Source organism: Protomyctophum bolini (genome assembly GCF_963924005.1).
Source record: "Protomyctophum bolini genome assembly, chromosome: 5".
In the NCBI taxonomy this organism is placed as follows: domain Eukaryota; kingdom Metazoa; phylum Chordata; class Actinopteri; order Myctophiformes; family Myctophidae; genus Protomyctophum; species Protomyctophum bolini.
This window is the reverse complement of record NC_137866.1, coordinates 39673536-39696150: the sequence shown is the minus strand read 5'-3', so window position 1 is coordinate 39696150 and position 22615 is coordinate 39673536. Positions and strand designations below refer to the sequence as shown.

Sequence of the window (22615 nt, the reverse complement as noted above, 5' to 3'; positions counted from 1 at the left end):
AGGGGTGTGATTTTTATTATTACGAGTAAGACGCGCGAACGCGGAAGGCGAACGCAGATCGTAAATTGCAATAACAATTAGAATAAATTACAGACATGATCTGCAGGGTGTCATAGTTAGTGCTTGGACCACGCCAGCTCCATATATGGTCACAAAAGACGCCATCACACTCATGTCACCATGACTCAGCCATAACCATATAAGGAGTCCCCAAAGCAGGACCACGCCATCACACTCATGTCACCATGACTCACAAATCACTCAGCTCCATATATGGGCACAAAAGGGCCAGGTCCACATATACAGTAAGCGGGACAGACAGACACACACACACACACACACACACAGACAGACAGACAGACAGACAGACAGACGTGATCTGCTAGGTCTCATAGTAAGTGCTCATTGCATTCGCAATTACAGTATTAGTTTTTTTCTTATGAAAGCAGAGAGTCTTGATGCACATTATCTGATCATAAAACGGACTTGGAAACTTTCTTCAATCGTAGCCCCATATGTGCCCTCTCCCTACGCTCATTGAACTCATTCTGTGATTCGAGCTACAAACAATCGCAGTAACGGGGGGGGGGGGGGCAACTAGGCTTTGAGGAAATGATCTTGCATAATCAACATTATTGTCGATTGTCGTGTGCCGCTCCAAACATGTCCAGACATACCACTAACCTCATCGATCCAGTCTCGCGTATCTATAAGGTGAGACGCGAGACTGGATCGGATTGTGTCTGGACATGTTTGGGAAAAAAAACAACGACGATCGTGGATGGATCACATCCATGATGGATGCGGCAGAAGCAGAAGCAGCACGCAACGTTATTGTCGATTGTCGTGTGCCGCTCCAAACATGTCCAGACATACCACTAACCTCATCGATCCAGTCTCGCGTATCTATAAGGTGAGACGCGAGACTGGATCGGATTGTGTCTGGACATGTTTGGAAAAAAAAACAACGACGATCGTGGATGGATCACATCCATGATGGATGCGGCAGAAGCAGAAGCAGCACGCAACGTGTTTGGAAGAAAAAAAGCGAGAAAGCACCACCTGTCGTTGCAAGACAAACACCCGTATGTTGCTGATAGACAGATAATAATCGATCCGATTTTGTCCTGCCGTTCATTTTATCACATTAGGTGCAGGGCAGGCTGCTCGACGGTGAGTTTATAATAGCCTGTTGTAACGAGAAAGGGGGGTGGATGGATGGATGCCTTATGATGGATGCGAGCAAAGCAACAGCAGCAGCAGTACGGCTTGCGATCAGCGACCAACGTATCATGGCGGGCCCTCGATAATGATGTGCAATCTGTCCATGACTAACTCCACATGTTATTGGCAAACGTTACGTTATGAAATCAAATGCCGATCGTTGCAGGTTTATATACGGGCAGAGAGCAAATCGCGTTGTATCTTGTTCCGAGAATGAGAGTGAGTGCAAGCCTTGCAGTTGAAAGCAGTGGGGACTCGGGAGTGGGGGGGGAACTGCCAATGCGATCCAAGAGGAAGAGACCCCCCCCCCCACCATTCTCCCTCGGGAGAAACCATGTAGAAACAGGAGGGGAGGGGGAATCGAGTGTATTCACACAAACAAGAGCATTGTCCCATCCATTTTAGATCCCCTGACATCTGCGTTGGTCTATGCCGGACGGCCGTCTCCAATACGTCGTACGTCCTCGCATAGACCAACCAATAGGCGGTGCCAGACGCTTCTCAGACCAACACCTCTTTTCAGCAGGGGGGGGTTTTAACTCTTTTTAGAGCCGATCGGTGTTACATTATGAGTTGTCCGGGCGCAAATATAGTTGAACCATAGTAATCAATAAAAAAACGTTTTTTGGACCATAAAACGTATAAAAACTTTATGCGCTTCTTGCGCTTGGCTATAATAAAACGTTTAAAAACGCTTTGCGCATTCGATGAGTTAAGAGAAGTGAACGCGTTCAGATCAGATTTTACGTCCCGTTGTGATTTCACTATATCACTGTTATTTCGATTGGGCCTTGTTGACCTGGGCCTCCATTGGGACTTTTGAGAAACCAAAAATACACAGAGAAGACATATTTCAATATTATAACTCCATGTGAACTCCATAGACACACAGAAATCACGGCACTCCATCTTTAACATTGCTATAAAAACACAGATTTTAACAACAAAAAAAAAGTTTCAACCAGACATCCATATTTTGAGCATTATGGGTAGATATCAAAAAAAAAAGCCGATCTCACGGTATCCATGGTAAAAACATATATTTAAGCTTTAGAGCAAAAATGAACTTCAGAGCAAAAAATGATATAGACCAAACATGATAAATAATGAAGTGGTCTGTATAGGGTCTAAGCTGCGTGAAGAGAATCATGATGGACTCTGTTCCACCAGCGACAGCTGGCCTGTTCCTTCAGCATGCATTGAAACGGACAGGTAGAGCAGCTGTTATTGAATAAAGGTCCCCCCCCCCCACACACACACACGCCCCCCCCTTCTACCGGCGGCACACAATTCACACCTCGGGCAACACACCGCAGCTGTCCCAGATTTGGGAAGAAACCCGAGCCTCGGGGGAAATCACCGCCAGTCATGCAGATGTGCATCTCTGAACCTCTGGTTCTCAACGTGAGGTCCAGGGACCGCCCGGGGTCCTTGGGGGGGGGGGGGGGGGGGGTTGATAGTTACAAACCCGAAAGGGTCCATTTGGTTGTTAACACATTTGATCCCGTTGACATTTGTGTGAAGTGAGGGGTGCCTTTTTTGTTATTGTTTTCCACATTTTATGGTCTTTATGGTTTTATGTCTTATGTCGTCATTTAGTGCCCTAAACAAACATTAAAGTCTATAGACTTGGCTGACAAATGATTTATGTCACAACTCACAAGTGCTCTAAACAAACATTAAAAATCCCATAGCCTTGGCTGCCATATGACGTAATAATCCTCAAAAGCCATTCAAAAAAGATTGAGAATCACTAAACCACATAACAGGAATGATTTTAGGATGTTTTGATGGCAACCGTAACTCGTGAACGCTCCAGTCAATCCTCCTACTGTACTCCTGCCTTGTTTCAGCCAAGGTCCCATCCCGCCTGTCAATCAACATGCAACGACATTAAACACAAGAGCTCAGCGGCGTACAGTAGGGGCAGGAAAATGGATTACATCTGTAATCCCATGGCAGAGGTCTTAACCCATTCTGACCTGAGATCAGATTCATACAAGGTTTCCACTGGACACACACTGGTCTGATTAACCCATTCTGACCTGAGATCAGATTCTAAAAATGTCAGTCGTTCTTCGATTTTTCAAAAATAGCAGACCTACAAGCTCGTAGCGCGCCACTCGGTGGCGCGCTATGAGCTTGTAGGTCTGCTATTTTTCAATAGCTAAAGCATAACATGATGCCAACACCAAAATGGGTTCCCGTTCAGAATGGGTTAATCTGCCAGCCCAACAGGAAGTCATGACGGGGACAGAACCGGATGGCCTCAGCATGTGCTCACAGATGGCTTACCACACTGCTCTCCGCATTACCACCTGTCTGTCACTCAGCATCCTATAGATGAGTGACACAGCATGGCATCTGTCATTCAACGTGTCATTCAACATCCTAGACTAGAGGAGTGACACAGCAATGGCCGCTGTCATTCCCTTTAACCTAATGACACTGGCCACCCCCTGCTTTTTTAACCATCTGGACAAAGATACAGAACCTTGCCATGGAAAAAGGTCCGGTTTCGTAGGAGTTTTGTTGCCACAGCTATCCCATCGCGGCACTAAACAAACTGGTTAGATAGGATGGTTCTGTACACAGTGGGGACCTCATGTTTATGTATTGTCTTGGTGTTGTGTGCCATGTGTTGTTTTTGATGTGGTTGTTTGATTGAACAGACTGTGAAGATGAATATCCTTCGGGACAAAATTATTATTATTATCATTAAACATGTAAATGGTAAATGGGGCATTTATTTATTGGTCCGACCTCTCATTCACACACACACACACACACACACACACACACACACACACACACACACACACACACACACACACACACACACACACACACACACACACACACACACACACACACACACACACACACACACACACACACACACACACACACACATTCACTATACCAGCATGTCAATCAATACAGGTTCATACTGTATGTCTTATATTGTATTGTACAGTATTGTATGCAGGGCAGGAATTTCAGGGAGGCCACGAAGGCCATGGCCGTCGTTGCCCCTCAGTTTGGCCTTGTGGCCCTCAATAAATAAATAGTAAATGGTGCATTAATATAGCGCCTTTATCAAAGGCGCTTTACATAGATACATGTGAATGTTACATTCACCCATTCACACACACACACATTCATAAACCATGCAGGGCACCAACCAGCACATCAGGAGCAATTAGGGGTTCAGTGTCTTGCTCAAGGACACTTCGACACTAACTCTGGGGGAGCCCGGGTTCGAACTGGCAACCTTGCGGTTACTATCCAGCCACTCTACCCCTGAGCCACCGGCGCCGCAACATGTCACTGAGTGGCCTTAATGCCACCAGTGCCTTTTGTTGAGTCCCCATCTTTAAACCAATCCAGTGACTTTGATTGGTGCAGGGCTGCACTAAGATAGTATAACAGTTTGTAAATGCCTACTAATTTCACTGCAGATAGTCAGTAATTATTAAATTAAAAGTATATTCTTTCAATGGACTAAAATCTTGTTTTAATTGATGGCCATGGCCTTCCTGCCCTGGCAATTGGCCTTTGTGCGCTCAAAAAACAAAGGTCAAGTGGCCTTGCCCCTACAATGGTGAAATTACAGGCCTGATTGTCTTTTAATATAATGTGTATGTTTAGGTTCTGCCCTAGGAGCTTTCAAGTCTTATGTGAATGCAATGATCTGTATTTCGTGCTTGCACAGATCATTACGTAGTATCACAGGGGCAGAGACTATCCAAATTCACTAGTGCAATATCATTGCAATTATTAAGTGTCAGACTGAAATGTCCTGAGAAGATGTCCTGGCACCTGTCTCAACATTAAGCCACCTGCTTTCATCCGAGTCTCTGATGTTGACATTCCATGCCAGCACCGGGCGGATGTTAATGTTGTTCACACGTTCATATTTGGACTGTTCTGTCAGACAGAACCAGGGGACAGGCTTGTCACTTTGACTTTGGTGCGATATTTGGACAGACAGAGGGGGAGACCTGAAGAGACAGTCTCGGCTGATTGGGCCCGACGGTTTGCAACACAGTTCAGCGAGCATAGCCCACCGTGCACAAATCCTGTGAGTGGAACATAAAGGAGCATGATTCTGAATGACACCTGACAATTATTTGACGTACGTGAGGAGTGTTTGAAAACGTGTTTTCAACTGTGCAGACAGGGTTGGGACAGATATGGGACAGACACATGGGACTGTGCAGACATGGGACAGACATGAAATACACTTACTGATATAGACGGCATGATTACAACACATCATGCCTCGAGCCTGCTACACTTTGATCTGTTATTGTCTGTATTGATTACAGCTATATCATATCTCCATTTAAGAATGTTACGAAGTGCTTTAGAAAAATGTAATCAGAGAAGAAAATTGTAACCAAATTGTCAGAAATGGAGTATCATTTATCACCACAATTAAACAAGCACCAATGGAGGTTTCACGCACCAAACTGAGTGCCATAGGGATTGTGTGTGTGTGTGTGTGTGTGTGTGTGTGTGTGTGTGTGTGTGTGTGTGTGTGTGTGTGTGTGTGTGTGTGTGTGTGTGTGTGTGTGTGTGTGTGTGTGTGTGTGTGAATAAATAAGGTTTCAAAAGAGATAATAAAAATTAACTGAAATCTGACTGGACCACTGGACTGGTTCTTCTAATAAATGGACAGGAAGTTACACAACGACAGTGTGCAACACTAATCTCCCACCACCCAACGCTGAGTGCATGCTACTGTACGTGTGTGTGTGTGTGTGTGTGTGTGTGTGTGTGTGTGTGTGTGTGTGTGTGTGTGTGTGTGTGTGTGTGTGTGTGTGAATAAATAAGGTTTCAAAAGAGATAATAAAAATTAACTGAAATCTGACTGGACCACTGGACTGGTTCTTCTAATAAATGGACAGGAAGTTACACAACGACAGTGTGCAACACTAATCTCCCACCACCCAACGCTGAGTGCATGCTACTGTACGTGTGTGTGTGTGTGTGTGTGTGTGTGTGTGTGTGTGTGTGTGTGTGTGTGTGTGTGTGCGTGTGTGCGTGTGTGCGTGTGTGCGTGTGTCTGTGTGTGCGTGTGACTGTGCGTGCGTCTCTTATACAACACCTCAGCATCATGCATCCGCCCTGAACTCCCCCCCCCCCACCATCAGTAAAGCTTAGTAAGACAAGGATTAGAACCAATTACAGGCCTCCTGAGGAGAGAGTGGAGACAGGGAGGCGCAGGACCAGGAGAAGAAGAAAAAACATCTGCGCTACAGTATATTCACAGCCAACAGAAGTTGTGAATAACAAGTAGCAGAAGTGTTGCGATGGGAACGATTATAAAAGCTCAGACCTGAGAGGAGAATTGAATCTTTTTTTCTGGCAATACTAGTACCCCCCCCCCGCTGCATGTACTGTACTATGGATGAAATGGATCTACAGTCTGTACGCTTCTACCAGCAGCTCTCTGCTAATGGAATAATACTTGTGCTGCATTCCAGACATGCTGATTACATTAAGAAAAAAACCTGCCGAACACTCCATGACGCTGCATGAATAAAAAAAGAAAATGAGGTAAGCCTCCCTGTTCCACAGCGGGAATACATTTATAGGGTTCTATTCTTAGAGATGGTTAAAAGAGCCTGACGGTCATTATTTGACTTTTATTTGACTTCTTTATCGGTATACATTTTTAACCTTTAAATCTTACTGTAGGTGGCAAAATCCCAAAAAATGTATCTTACGCGTTTCAAAAAGATTAAAGTCCACTTCCAACGTACATTTTCTTCAATTATTAAAATTAAAAATTGCTGTGTGTAAACTCAAATAAAAACGGTAAAATAATTGTTGTTTAATTGTTACATGTTTTATCTATCAAAAACATGTGTGGGTGTGGTTGGTCATTTTTCTATTTATTTGTTCACGTTTTCTATACGTCAGATGTTCTCAAACAGAAACCTAAATCTAAGTTCTAAAAAAATGTATCTAAAACGTCAGAGCGAGAACCCCTTTTGGTGGTTACATACATTATGTTATAATTTAGCTATTGAAAGACCTAAGTTCATAGCTCGCCACTCGGTGGCGCGCTATGAGCTTGTAGATCTGCTAATCTTTTTAAATCGTTAAAATGTGCCTCAAATCTTTCAGAAATTGTCATGATTTAGAAAACTTTTTTTTTTTTTTTCGAGGTCAGGTCTAAATGGGTTTAACAACCTTCTAGGACTGTCCAAACCGGTATCAGCATTGGACACAGAAAGTGGCATCAGTCGGACTCTACTGATTCCATTTTGGACCAGACGGATAATATTACAGTAACAGAACCGCGGATTACATCATTAAGAGGAAAGCAAGGAAACACAGCTCTGGTCACAGAGAAGTGCAATTCATTAATGAGATATATGCCCCAGATAATTGCCTGTTGTTGTAATGAGAATACAAGGCCTCAAAAGGGCAACAGTGAAATGACAAAATAATGAAGTGCCTTTGATTGCACACTCCCTGAAAGTAGGAATGGTACTCTTTAGATTAGCATACATACACTGTGTCTCCTTTGTGCTCTTATCCATCCAGTTAATAATACACAATATGATTCACAATAGCCCGTCACGTAATCATAATAGGCTTTTACACTTAAAGGTTTGCTTTAACAGCATGCAGTGGTGGAAAGTAACTAAGTACTCAAGTACTGTATTTAAGTACAATGTTGAGGTACTTTTACTTTACTGGAGTATTTCCATTGTTTTCTATAATTTTACTTCTACTGCACTACATCTCAGAGACATATATTGCCCACTACAATTATTTGAAAACTCTAGTTACTAGATTTTAGTTTTTGGTTTGATTATTACCAGTAAGACGCCTGAGGGCGGAGGGAGGGCGTGCACGCATCCGCCTGGGTGACAGCAGACTATGGGCGAGCGCTGGAGCTTTGGCATGGGGGGTCAGATCAACATGAATGAATTCTGTACTGGCCATGGAGCGTGTCTTGAGTCTTGCTCAAGGACACTTCCGACACTAACTCTGGGGGAGCCTGGGTTCGAACTGGCAACCTTGCGGTTGCCATCCGGCCACTCTACCCCTGAACCACCGCCGCCCTCGCTGATCATACATTTTAAGCCCATATATCGGAATGCCCAATTGCATATGGAGATGTCATCAATATTGGCCAGCATCTCTACATCTGACCTCAAACCCTTAGATCTCCATGGAGCTGACCTGTTCTGACATTCCATATGTTGATTCTTCCCCATCCATCGTTCCTCTTCGATGTCTCCATTTTGACTGGTACCTGTCTTTGTATACACCCCTGGGGGATCCCGGTTGGTCAATGAAGTATAAAGGGTTCAAGTGGTTAAAAAGGTAAACTCACCAGAATTTCTTTGGCCTTCCAATTCGGAAAGGTGAGCAAGGCATCGTGTTGGTTTGTGCTTCTGCTTTCCTGACAGATTGGCTCTTACTCTGCAGCATGCTGGCAGGACAACTTCATCTCAATTTCCGTGATCGGCGTTTCCGCGTTTCTTCCCATTTCGGAAAGGTCCTTCAGACGTCGAAAACAGAAATTACCGGACACTTTCCTCTTGCAGTTCAATTCTCTACAGGATCTTCTTCTATAAAGCATGCCATTTCTGTTAAACTGCTCAATGTATCAATGACAGTGACAAATGCCAACATCCTGCTGGTTCACATTCTGATCCACATATACGAAAACAGGAAGTATCTTAACGAGGATGCACAGGCTTTGTGCATTGGATTATCACTCACGCTCAGAGCAGGACTGACCGCCTATAAACAGGAAATTACCGTCGTCTCATTGACTTGTTGTGGCGTGACGATGTGGCATCACTAGACGGTACGGACGCCGTCTCCCGATCACATAATGTTCCACACACTCTTTTCTGTTCCTCTCATGTCTTCACATCCCTAAATCTCTTCACAACTCCATCCTGTTGCGGCGTATTAGCGTTGCCGGACTCGTTCCTCTCCTCCGGTGTCTGTCTCCCTCTCCTCTCCCTCTGCGTAGCACCGAGTCGCTCTCTGTCAGCCGGTTGCAGCAGTGGTCCAGACAGACAGAAAGACAGCTCTCTCTGCACGTGAGCCCAGTTACTGCTGAGTAATGTGGGCCTGCTCCAGCAGCCTGGGCCTCTGCTACTGTGGATCCATCTGGATCTGTATTCCAGGTGGACCCGGCAGGAATGATGAGACTGCAGTGGCACAGTGGGCGTTTGAATATAATGGCTATTGGCACATGAATCCTATTGTAGAAGTGGTTTCTTTTAATGAATCCAAAGGTTTTGAAATTGTTCCAATGGCATATAAATGTACACAAGTATACAGTATGCTTATCGGTGTTGCAAGGACGAGGGGATACTTGAACATTTTCTCCTCTCCGAGGGGTACCTGGGCCAAAAAGGTTTTGCGACTAGCGCGACTAAACAAATTAATTCTGTGGGGAAAATGCAACACCAACCGGAACCCACCACCGGAAGACGATTCTTTCTTCTTTTTTTTTTAAGTGGATCACATGGACCAGTTTAGAACGAACACCAGTCTTTCCCCCACGGTGGAAAGGCTGGTGACACAAGGATACTAGTGCTGTGAAACACTGTCTACCATTCATTGTCAATGGAAGCCAGCGATTTTGAAAAACAATTGATTTCATTAATGTTTCTATTTGAGAACGAATAGCCTAACCTATAAGCAAAATGAATAGATCTTTGAAAGATTTTAAAAGGTTACAAATCGGGAAAAGAGTCAACTGTTCGCTCAGCTCTGAATATAGGCGACACACACACACACACACACACACACACACACACACACACACACACACACACACACACACACACACACACACACACACACACACACACACACACACACACACACACACACACACACACACACACACACACACACACACACACACACACACACACACACACACACACACACACACACACACACACACACACACACACACACACACACACACACACACACACCTCTCAGCCCCAACATAACCTTGCCAACACTGCAGAGATGCCCACCATTAGTTACTGTGGCAACGGGAAGGGAAGGAGGGGGGGCTACATCCATTCTGGCTCTCAGTGGCTCATTCATCTCACTTAGAACACACTGCAAACACACTGCACACATTCTTCTGCAGGAGAAAAACCTTGGCACAAAAAAAAACAACAAAAAAAAACGTTTTCAACAGCTCGCTCACAAATGCATCTCCTGACCTCAAATGACCAGGATCAAAGACAAACGATAACTCACCATCTGCTCCTGGCCCTGGCGAATGTCTTGTCCAGTCTGGAAAAAGAGCAGGGGGGGGGGAAGCATATTGAGTACAGAGAAACAGCTCAAATAAAATCAGTGTTTACTTCCACTATGTATTTGCATGAAATATTCATCGACACATTGAGTGTCTAGCTTATTTTAATGATGCTAAAAATGGATGGGTCGATAATAGCAACAATCTGCTTGTCGAGACATCACTGCCAAGACTAGATATAAGGATCGGAGACAGACCGACAGAAAGACAGAAATAACAAGCTGCCGCTCTAAAATGCTCAGTTTTTTGTCTTTCCCCCGTTGGTGTGATTTGAAGCAAATGTTAAGAATAGTGCTGAGGCGTTCTGTTGTTGTGGGTTTGTGATTACAAGCAACAAGCCACAGCTTCTGAACATGAGTGGTTTGAAAGTATGACGACCAGTTAATAACCCCCTTCTACAGTTGGGTGATTATACAATTCCATGTAAACCACTAGATGGCACTGTGTGCGCAAAAGAAACAGTCCCACACTTGATGAAAGTCAAGATGGACTGCTGACCATGACTGCTGCTGCTCACCATCAAGGACACCACACGGTCACAATTTGGGGAATATTGGGTTTTAGGCATGCATGCAGCACAAATGAGCAAATAGAAGCTGTAGGAGAGATCTTAAGACATGATACTGTGGTGCCACATGATGGAACTATGGAACTACTAGGCTACTACTACTAATAACTCAATTTATAAAGCATGTATCACAACACGGTTACAAAGTGCTTTATATAGGCCTAACTGAAGAAATAAAATGAAATGATAACCACAAAATAATGAATAAATAAATAAACAAAAAAGGTAATATAATAATCCCCCAAAGGACATGTAGAAGTGCACGGTCTCAGGGTTATCTCTGGCCATATAGCCACGGCGGGGTCCGGCTATTTGAATCACCTCACAGACCTCCTGCAGCTGTCTGCTCTGTCATGCATCCGTTCTCATATTTAACCTTCTCCCCCCTGCTGAGGACACCTTCTCAGATGTCCTCCTCAAAGCACAGAGCTGTGTCACTGTTGATCCTGTCTGCCAGAATCACATCCCTCTCCATCCAACCATACCTCCCATCCAGACACAGCTGAGCGTCTGTCCGCTGTCCCACCCCTTCTCCCAGCGGACACACTGGAATCCAGATCGCTTACTCATCTGTCTGAAGACGTCTCATTGGCCAGTATTAAGTCTGCATGTTCTATGGAATCATTACCCAGCAACATCCCAGGAATCTGGCAAGCTCGTCTGAAAATAGAGCGAGTAGACGCCTCACAGTCTAGTCATCTGCGCCAGGCCAAAAGGCTGGGACGCAGAGATTATGTTTTCACTCCTGTTTGTGTGTGTGTGTGTGTGTGTGTGTGTGTGGGGCTAATCTCAGAAACCACTGGGCCGATAAGTGAAAAACCATTCAGGCCAAAAAATATGTATGCACTTCCAAAACCACATTTACTTCTGCCCATAGTGATCACATATGCAAAAGAATGCACCGTATGTTGACATAATGCCATTTGCCCCGCAGCTGCAATCCAAGACTGACATAGCCCTGACTATAGGTAACCCATCCTGGCAGAGATATGTGCTCAGAAGAGAGCCCTTTTCTAGTTTGGTCTGTGTTAGGCAGCTCAGTCCATAGTTCAGAGTAGCAGGAGAGGTGCTAGTTCACCTCTTGGGCACTGCCGAGCTGCCCTTGAGCAGAGCACCAACACCTAAAACTGCTTCTGGGCGCCACTGTGCAGCCCATGCCTACACCATCTGTCCGTGTTTGCATGTTTATAGGGTCTTGTGTGTGCATGTCTGTGTTTCAGGCCTACATGTCATGTGTAAAACAATAGAGTGAAGACCGAATTTCCCCATGGGAATTAAAATGTATAATTATTACAATGCATAGGCTATAGGTGCACACAATATTACACGTTTGGAAGTTAGCTTAGTTGAGCAACTTAGTTTGAAAAGATCCGTTTTTTCATTAAATGGTTTCCAAAACATTTGTGAAAGAACACAAGAAGAATATTCAATGAGGGTGCCACTGCATGCCCAACAATTCAAACCCTGGAATTGCAACAAGAATAGGACAAAAGCTTCCTGTTTTAGCCATCCTATAGCAGTCCCTTTGTGGTGTATTGTCAAACAATTAAAAACCTAAACAGACTTGTGAGACTTAACTGTGTAACTGAGAGGGGAAACTGATCAGCAAAGCTGTTTGTTCACTGTACGGTGGAATCTGTACAGTGAAGAAATACTTTTAAGTAGTGGTGCACGATATTGATTTTTTGAAACCGATACGATAACCGATAATTTACCGCTCCTCAAGACCGATACCGATACGATAACCGATAATAAAAATATATAGACATGAATAAAAAATACATACTAGTGAGTAACGGTACATGTAACACAGCTTTGACCTAAGCAATTACAGTATAGTAGGCTATATCAGTGGTTCCCAAAGTGGGGTTCGGGGACCCCCGGCCCCAGGGGTACCTGAGGGAGTTCCAGGGGGTCCCCAGCTAAATTATATAGTTAGGAACCAAATGGACCCTTATGGGTCTGTAACTCTGAGTGTACAAATGGAACATTTCCAGTTGTATACTCTCAGAGTAAAAATAACATTGATTTTACAATATAAATTGGGAGTCCCAGAGCAAATTGTGATTGGCCAGATGACGTATGATGATAAGAGTGCCCCTCACTTTTTAATGAATAAAAACAACAATATAATGTCTGTGAATGTCTGTGTGTGTCCGGTCAGTTGGCCTCAAAACTTTTCCATGTCAAGGAGCAAGGACCCCAAATTGTTAGCCCACAGACACCCATTTGAAAATATATGCCAGGGCTCTAGCAGTGATTCTCATCATTTTTATTTCAAGGACACCCAGTTTGACATGCATTATGCTACTGACCCCCCATTTAATGCCATTTACATAAGGGACCTCAATTTATAATTTTTTATTTATATCGTAAAATCAATGTCAACTCTGAGAGGGTACAAATGGAACCAAATGGACCTGTAAGGGTCAATTTCGTTCCATTTGTAAACTCTGACTCCCCGGATCCCACTTTGAGAACCACTATTGTCTGTGTGTGTGCGTGTGTAAACACAAATACAACACTATCCAAGTTCCAGTGATAGACGTTGTTGTTAGCATATAAGTCATTAGCATGGTCTGTAGCATCATGTAGCCAAACAGCTACTACTTCTACATTTCTCAACCAAAACGGTCGCGTCGCGTTTCACAATGCTACACAACTGGAGCAAATTAATAAACTACAACCGGTAACGAGTGACACGCATTCAACAGCGCGATGAATGAACGAGCACCAATACGCGCTCGTCAGCTGCTGAGCTGCTGACTGAGACATTCACCGTTCGTATGCGAGTCAGTGAGTGAAATGAGAGAGGGGAGATAGAGAGGAGAAGCAGGCGGGGCTATTAGCCTGCTATGGAACTACACACTGCAACAGACAGAGTGGAGAAGCGTCTCTCTCTCGCTCGTCTCAGCCGTTCCTCCGGAGAGATTGGCGACTCGGGGAGCGTTTGGGCGCACCACAGAAATGATTGGTAGTCCCATAGTTGCTACCAACTATATTTTTATGACGCACAGATAAAATTTCAGGCGCATTTGCGTCCAAAATGATCGCAATTTCGAGCCCATATAAAGTATATTATCGGCGCTATTATAACGTTATCGAATTTATCGGGATGACGTCATAATTGCTAATATCGGGTCGCAATTTATCGGGACGATAATTATCGTGCATCCCTACTTTTAAGTAGCGATACCACAATGTAGAAATGCACTAGTATAAGTAAAAGTACAAAAATCTCAAAGTGTGTCAAAGTCTTTCGAAAATACCCAATCTACACCTGCGTACATTACAACATGTTGAAATATAAAATGAAATGGACATAATCTAGTAAAGTACAAATTGTACAGTAGGCCTACTTGAGTAAATGTACTTCATTAACTTTCCACCACTGGGTGAGAATCACGGTGGCTTCGTGGCCTGGAGGGTGACTCTGTCATGTTCAACCCATGGTGACACAAGCAGTCCTCCACGTGACACGTAATGACACCAAGATGGATTCTGTTGTTCTGAGCCTGACCCACCAACAACCTGCAGATAAATCACAGCTGTCGCACGAGATGCATGCAGCACTTGTCCTTGGGCAAACCAAAAACAGCGCTGTTCGTCTGAGACTTATTCTGTGAGCAGAAGGGAGCCGACTTTGTGTGTACGACATTACTGGGAAGAATACTCATTCTTATTCTGTGGGCCTCCACCTCCTCACTCATTCTCAGGTTTCATAGAAATTCAATTAAATTTAATCAGACAGGATATGACATGATCCACAACCAAAGGCTCTAAAGCAAAATAAATTGGCTATAAACTTTGCTCTTCAGTAGAAATCCATCAGCATAACTCAAGACGATACCCGCCCCACCCTCCATGATTTAACCACTTAAAGGCACGGTAACGGTCCCTGCACGCTGAGCGCGTTTTTCGGATTTTTAGCGGCGTTTCGGTTTTCCGAAAAACGTGTCCAATGTGCAACCACCTTAAAGGTGTCTAGGTAGTAGGCTATAGCTGTCAGCCTGTCACCAACACCCCACTAGACACCTGCGGAAATCGGTATAAATCTACCTCGGTCCGAAAAAAACGTTATACGGATAAAAAAAATTGCACAAAGTTTGCAAACGTGATTGACATTTTCGTTTACTTCTTCCAAAATTCACTCCGATATTCAGCCGGTGTTTGCTCCAGTGTGCAAACACCTTTTAGTGATATTGTTTTTTTGTAAAAGGTTAAAACAGTATATTCTGAAAGTAGTCACTACTATAGAGTGTTTGTTCAGTAACAGGGGTCTTCCTGTCTCTACAGCTCTTTAATAAACAGAAGAAAATACAGTTTCAGGTGGGTTGCAGTACCATTCAGCTTAAATGTTAATAGTGTAAGTTTTTTCTTTTCTTAATTTTTTCTCATTTCTTTGTATCATCACTTCCAGTTTCCCTTGTTTAATCTGTATCCTGTGTTGGTTCTCTCTTCTGATAAAATTGGTGCATTTTCTGTTTAATAAAGAGCAGGCAGAGAGACTCATGTTACAGAAACTCCCTACGAGTATCAGAATATAGAGCTTTTTAACACCTATTTTAACAAATGAAAATAACTTACCCTACATTTATAAGCTGCCATTTTATACTTTGGCTTACAATCCATTGCATCACCACGTTGTGAGCTTGTAGATTTGCTATTTCACAATTTTGGGAGTCCGATTTCAATTTTATTTATTAAAAATGCTTTCAAAACCCAAATTGAATATCTTTGCCCATAATGAGAAATGGCGTAGTAGTAGTTCACCCAAAATAATGACTTTATTTTCCATCGATTGCACACCCCATGAAGCCTTGAATTAATACAGATTTGTTTTTTGTCGTATTCGACAATAATTTGATGACCGGCAAGTCTGACATTGAGACATTGTCCAGAGACATTGTCAAGAGACAGACTCAAACTATTGGCTTAGGAATGAGACATAAACAAATAATAATAATGAATTCAATCGGCTTTGTGGGGTTCTTTTGTGGGTGAACTCCTTTAATCAATATTCCAATTAAACAAGCGAGCTAACAATCAATAAAGAAACTCTCCTTTTTTTAAATATCACAACTCCAGTCAGAGAGAGACATTCCATGACTGAAACTAAACAATTCAGGGCAGCTTGTGATAACATCCAGATTACTACAGTGAGCGATGACAAACTCTCACTATTATCAGCCAAACAGAGAGCCTTCTGTGAATCAATGATGGACGGACGGATGGATGGAAGGAAGCAATTAGCAGCCTACGAGAGCTTTTATTGTTATTCTTCCGGTTTGAGGGGAAAGGACGTTCCGTCTGATTGTTCCTGCCTGTCGACTACAAAACAATACTACAACATGACGTAACGATATCATCCGCTCCCGAGCGGATCATATACCCGAAATGAAACAGAGACCAGGCTTTCCTCCGAGGTGCAAAGCCTGGTGAGGCGAGGTTAACGATTACCAATGTTTTAGCCCATATTTTGTGAAAAAAGGATCTTAAAAATCAACACAAATAACATTTTGATAGATAGTGATTTTTTACAATTTATAATTAAACTCAGCATTCTGAGATTTAGTAATACGTACGTACATAAACCGAACTGTATTTTATTAACACTTATACAGCTCTATTTTTTCCAATAATAGTAAATCTACAATGTGAATGCTGTGAATGAATGAATGTAATGTAATGAATGAAACGGAATGAATGAATGTGAATGCTGGTAACACAAGCCCTACAGAAATCCCTGGACGGGTGCTACACCAGAATGTTACGTGTGGTACTGAACATGAACATCAACCAGGACGAGCACATCACCAACAAGCGTCTGTACGGGGCATTACCAAGTGTAGCAGAGAAGATAGCAGTAAGGAGGATGAGAATACGTAGCTGGCCACTGCCACTGACTGTGTTGTGGGAACCAACACACGGGCATCGATCGAGAGGACGACCCACATCAACCTACTATACATGGACGTACTAAAGAAAAAGAAAGATGCTGGTGCAGAAAGCACAAATGAGCTGGCCAGATGTACTGTATGGAGAACCGAGATGACGGGAGACGCCGATGGAGGGCTCGTCTGAGGACGACGTAAAGAGAGAAACAAGCCCTGGCTTTAACACGTTAAAATCAGGACAGGTCAGCAGTGCATATACAGTACAGTATAATTGCCAATACCGATGTCAAAAAGTCAAAATAATAGCCGATATATTGGCCAAAAATATATTAGTATCAATGAAGTATACAGTATGAGCAATATTTAACCCTCACAGTCTAATAAAATAGAGGACTAGTTGTTCTTATTGGTGACAGAATAAATCAAAGAAAATAACTTTTTAACACCAGACTGACCAGCTGAACTAGAAAAAGTGCCCCTCAGGGCACAGGTCTCACCATCGCAGGTCAGGTTGTGGCCTCCTGGTGGCGCTATAATAGGCCAATGTGAAAAGGGTGCCATTTGTTATTATGCCTTTGATGGCAATTGGATGATTTGAGGCATTTTGTTCCAAAAATGTGTTTTGCAAAAATCCACCTGTTGGTGGCGCTATAACAGGCCAATGTGAAATGGGTGGGATATATTCCTCAGCCTAGTAGGAAAGCGCGTGAAAGATTTCACATAAATTGCACGGTGCGTTCATGATTTGAGGCTTTTTGTTCAAAACGGGCCAGTCCTACAAAGTTTGAAAGCCAATTAGCCAATTAGGATGGAATATGAAATATCGAACAGATCCGTCTTGAGCACATGATTGTAGAGATACTGTGTAACGATTTGCGGGATTTTTTGACAAAATCTGGAGTAGTAATAGCAAAGAAATGTGTTTTACAAAAGTTTGCCTCCTGGTGGCGCTATAACAGGCCATTCTGGAAAATTTGGGGCAGAGGTTCATCGTTGGCATCTAGGGAGTGTGTGTGCAAAGGGCATGGATCAGGCCAACGGTGCCAGAGATTAGCTGGTAACTGACGGACGGACGGATGGACGGACGGACACACAGTGCAAAACATACTCTCTCCCCATGCCTTCAGCCTGGTGGAGACATTATTACAGCTCATATACCATCACACAACACGTGATTCAAATTCATTACTGCTCTCCACAGTGAGCCGAGTATCTTTAACCCATTTTGGGCGGGAACCCCTTTTGGCTATTGAAAAATAGCAGATCTACAAGTTCATAGCGCGCCACCGAGTGGCGCGCTACGAGCTTGTTGGTCTGCTATTTTAGAAAAATCGTGAAAGTTTGCTTCAAATTTGGAATATATTTTTAGTGAGTCTTTAACTCAAATCTTTGCTTCTGGATGGTCCCTGGAACAACATATTTTCAGATGGGGGTCGGAGGCCAATTACAGATCATTTTTGGGGTCCTTGACATGAAATATTGAGACATATAGGCCTAGGTATTTCAGAAAACTGTCAGGATTTAGAAGACATTTCTTTCAGGCCTAAATGGGTTAAACAACATGATCTGGTTTCTATGGAAATAGTCAATAGAAAGATGAAAAGCCTAATTTATACTCTGTGGCACGACGGCGTTGCTTCCCGACAGGCGCTGATTTAGCTCGCAATGAGTTGTTGTTGGCAAGTGACAGATTTGTGCGCTGGTCAATAAATGAGTGCATTGGAAGGCTCTGGGTGGGCCTCGCCTCAGTAACTCCTGGTCAACACACCATGTGGACATCTGGAACAGTGAACAATACATTCACTGTACTTGCAGTAATCTGCATTCACATTTGTGCAACAACACACCTGCGTAAAAAGAAAAACGTGACATACTTTGCCAATGTTCCACCTACAAAAATGTATGAGGAGGAAAAATGATGGATATTCATTGTCAGCTCCTACACATGTGAATAAAGCTTAATTTCTACTGTACATACAGACAAGCAGGTGGCTGGCTAGAGAGGCTGTCTCATAATCGAACGGTCGCCGGTTCACACCCCGGTCGATCCAGTCTATGTGTCGAAGTAACCACTCACTGCTCCTGATAGTTAGGATGGGTTGAATGCAGGGGACAAATTTCACAAATAAACATACCCCACAAACAACTAAAAGGGGACTAAACTTTAAACTTGCACCTTAACTCAAATACTTTTAGAGCTACAGTACAATCCATTGTATGTAACAGTAGGTTTAGTTGTCTCAGACTTCTCCCGAGGGATAACTACAATAACTACTATTATTAAAGTACAATAAAGATGGCGGTCCAATCTGGTAGTCAGTTTCAAATAGTTTTAGATGTATTCGTTGTGTATTGCATTAACATTAACAGATTGGTCCAAATAACCTTTTATTCGTTTCAATTAAAAGTACTGGATTGTAGCTTTAAATCAAGTGTGAATGTTTAAACGTTGAGGTTCTAGCATAAGCCCCTCTACGGTTTCATACATCACTGGCACAACAACTCAACGGTCATCTTTCCTTTGGTAAGAACTAGTATGTCATGTGTGTGTGCATATGTTGTGCAAATCAAATTAATCAAATCAAGCGTGAACGTTATTGACACAATTAGGCTATTATTGCTCCCAAACTATGCTCCCAAAGCCACATTTGACTCAAAAACATCCAGTGAATGACCAAACACTCTGTTTATAGTCCACGGCAGCCAGCAATCCCAATGTAAACCTTGCTAGAGCTCAGGAGAGAGAGGCTGTATAGAACAGGCCTGGCATACACTGGGACTCACATTCTGAGCGAAACTTGTGGATAAGAGTCTATTGAGCCTAGAGGGAGAGATGTTTGAGATGAACATTCAACTAAATGAAAGGTTTCTGAAGGCGTGTGTCCACGTGAATGTGTCAGTCTATTCGGTATTCTGCGAATAATGTTTATTCTGTAATGGACTCCCACACCAGCATGCGTTCTGCCATCGTCATCCGCCATTCACTAGGAGAACCACCCTATTTATGCTGTAGCCTACTTCTACTATTCGAAAATAGAAGATCTACAAGCTTGCGCTGTAGATTTGCTACAGTATTTTAGTGAAATTGTGAAATATTTGGACACATCTTGAAAGATTATGATACCAGGCCTAAGGTTAAAGAGTAAGACCACATTTGTAGAGGTTTGGCTTGTGTAGTTTATATATTTATAAAAATGTTAACTTCCTGTTGATTTTACTATTTGGATCCGAATCCAGTCCGGGTTTTCTTCCTAATAACAAATCAACAGGTTAAGTTAACATTTTAACATTTACGTTTCAGCGTACAATTAAGTCAATGAGGCGTATTTGTCAATGAGGCATATTTGTCTCCACCAGGTCGAAGGCATGGGGAGAGAGTATGTTTTGAACTCCCTCCCTCCCTCCGTCTGTCCGTCCGTGTGTGTCCGTCCGTCCGTCCGTGTACAGTTAATCTCCGGCACCGTTAATCAAATCGATGCCAAATTTTGCACACACACACACCCTGGGTGCCATTTTCCAGAACGGCCTGTTATAGCACCACCAGGAGGCAGACTTTTGAAAAACTATTTTTTGGATATTACTCCTCCACATTCTGTCCAAAAAATCCCGCAAATCGTTACACACTTTCTCTATAGTCATGTGTTCAAGGCGGATCTGTCCGATATTTCATATTCCATCCGAATTGGCTAACATTGTCTTTCAAAGTTTGCAGGATTGGCCCGTTTTTCACAACAACCCTCAAGTGTAGATTTTAAGTGTTGGAAACATTTGAATAATTCTGAACCACTGATTTAGAAGGCCTTTGTAGAAGGGTCTCAGGTCTTACTGGGTAAAAAATAATTCATACTCAGTTTTAGGTGATACGGTGACCAAAACCAAAACGGTGGTTAGTAAAAACAAGAGAGATGTGTTTGGGTGATCAGTGAGTCGCTTACCACCGCAGGGTGGCGTCATGTTTTAGTTTCCAGTGGTCACCTTATCACCTAAAACGGGAGTATGAATAGGCCTTTAGCCACAACTTGTAGGCCAACAACAATGTGTAGGCGTCTACTAGCAACACACCTTTATCCAGAGAGACGTGGGCAAAGTGCAAGCTCGTCGTTTCTCACCTAAGCTTTTCAGCATACAACACGCTGTAAACATCATTCCCGACCGCGCCATGTGTTAATCCTGGGTCAGTGTGTTAACAAGCGTCACGTTACATCGTTAAAACAGCTCAGCACGACTGAAGCCACAGGCCACACCTGTTAAGAGCAAAGACATCATCGTAGCTGTTCTAAGAGCACCGAGTTGTCAATAAAACACAGCATGTATAAAGCCTTCCGTCGTCAAGCTAACTATGTTAGTATGGATGGATGGACCCTCAGTTTTAACCACCACACACAAAGCCTGTATACTTCATTGACCCCCGCCCTCTACACTAAATATCTTTGCTGAAAATTATCTACAAGCTCGCAATGTCTCACGATGCCATAGCCTAGTAGTGGGTAGAGTGAGGCCGCCTGTGAAGCGGAAAGGTTCGCACCACACCACAGCCATGCAAAGCCTGTGTGTCCCTGACCCTGAAGCTAGACACATAAGCACTAACTGCTCCCAGAGCACTGTATTAATAGCGCTCACTGTTCTTAATAATTAGCATGGCAGAGAACACATTTCACTCACAGCATGTGCAAATATACAGTGACAGAAGATACCCAGGAGTGGGACCAAATTAATTAATTTTGTTCATCAGCCAAATGTTCGGCAGAGTAGAGAGTAGAGACACTAGCGTTCAAGTGGATAATTAATTATGAGAAGAGGATACACAACAAAGAGTAGAAGCTGAAGAAGTAAAATAACAGCTATAGCCTACTGTCTCCTCCAGGTGTTAACACTCTGTCTGAGTGTCCTTGCAAATGAATTTGTCATTCATGTGAACATGAATGACAATTAATAATGACACTCAGCGTGAAGAAGGACTGATTATATCGAACATGATTTGTCCTCTGGTTTCCCTGCCTACACCACGGTCAAACCATGTGAGTATTAAAGTCATATCGTGTAACTTTTTCAATTAAAGTCTTCTATCAATTACCATTATATGCATTTTTGTACAGTCGCAGTCTATTTTTCTGAAGCCACTAGTTTATTATGAGACAAACGCTGTAATGTCTGTTTGAACTACAAGGGGTGTACCTCAAACAGACTACAACAATAATGTTACATGGAATTACTTTAAATGAACCTTTCTAGTGTACAAAATACAAATTGACCTTTTTTTTTATACTTTCAGAGCTCAGGATTTTTCTGTGTAGGAAATTCACTTCAATGGTCTCCTGCTCTCAAGACTGCACCCTCCACCCCCACCTTGCGGTTCTAATCATAATCATCCACAATCTTTTGTGGAGTAAACATTTGCTTTGGTCAGTGTCATGTGAAACAACAACACCCACTGAAATATTAAATTCACCTCAAATCCAGTAAAAGCGGTAAAAACAGTAACCAAAACTCTCCAATAGCCGACGGCACCCCCTGGATATCTATGAAAATAACAGTGGTGATCTAGAAATGTACGTTTTCACTGACTTATACGTCAACCTGCAGCAAATGCCAAAATGT

General features: G+C 43.0%; 1 protein-coding gene across 1 annotated transcript in view; it reads right to left on the bottom strand.

The window, feature by feature from the left end:
* The window catches only part of LOC308315869 (rap1 GTPase-activating protein 1-like), an 81597-nt gene that overhangs the window by 54830 nt on the left and 4152 nt on the right, over positions 1 to 22615 (bottom strand). Inside the window, exon 2 of the mRNA XM_080764103.1 lies at positions 10495 to 10530. Coding sequence (XP_080620229.1) covers positions 10495 to 10530 — 36 coding nt within the window. The remainder of the gene's footprint in view (positions 1 to 10494; positions 10531 to 22615) is intronic.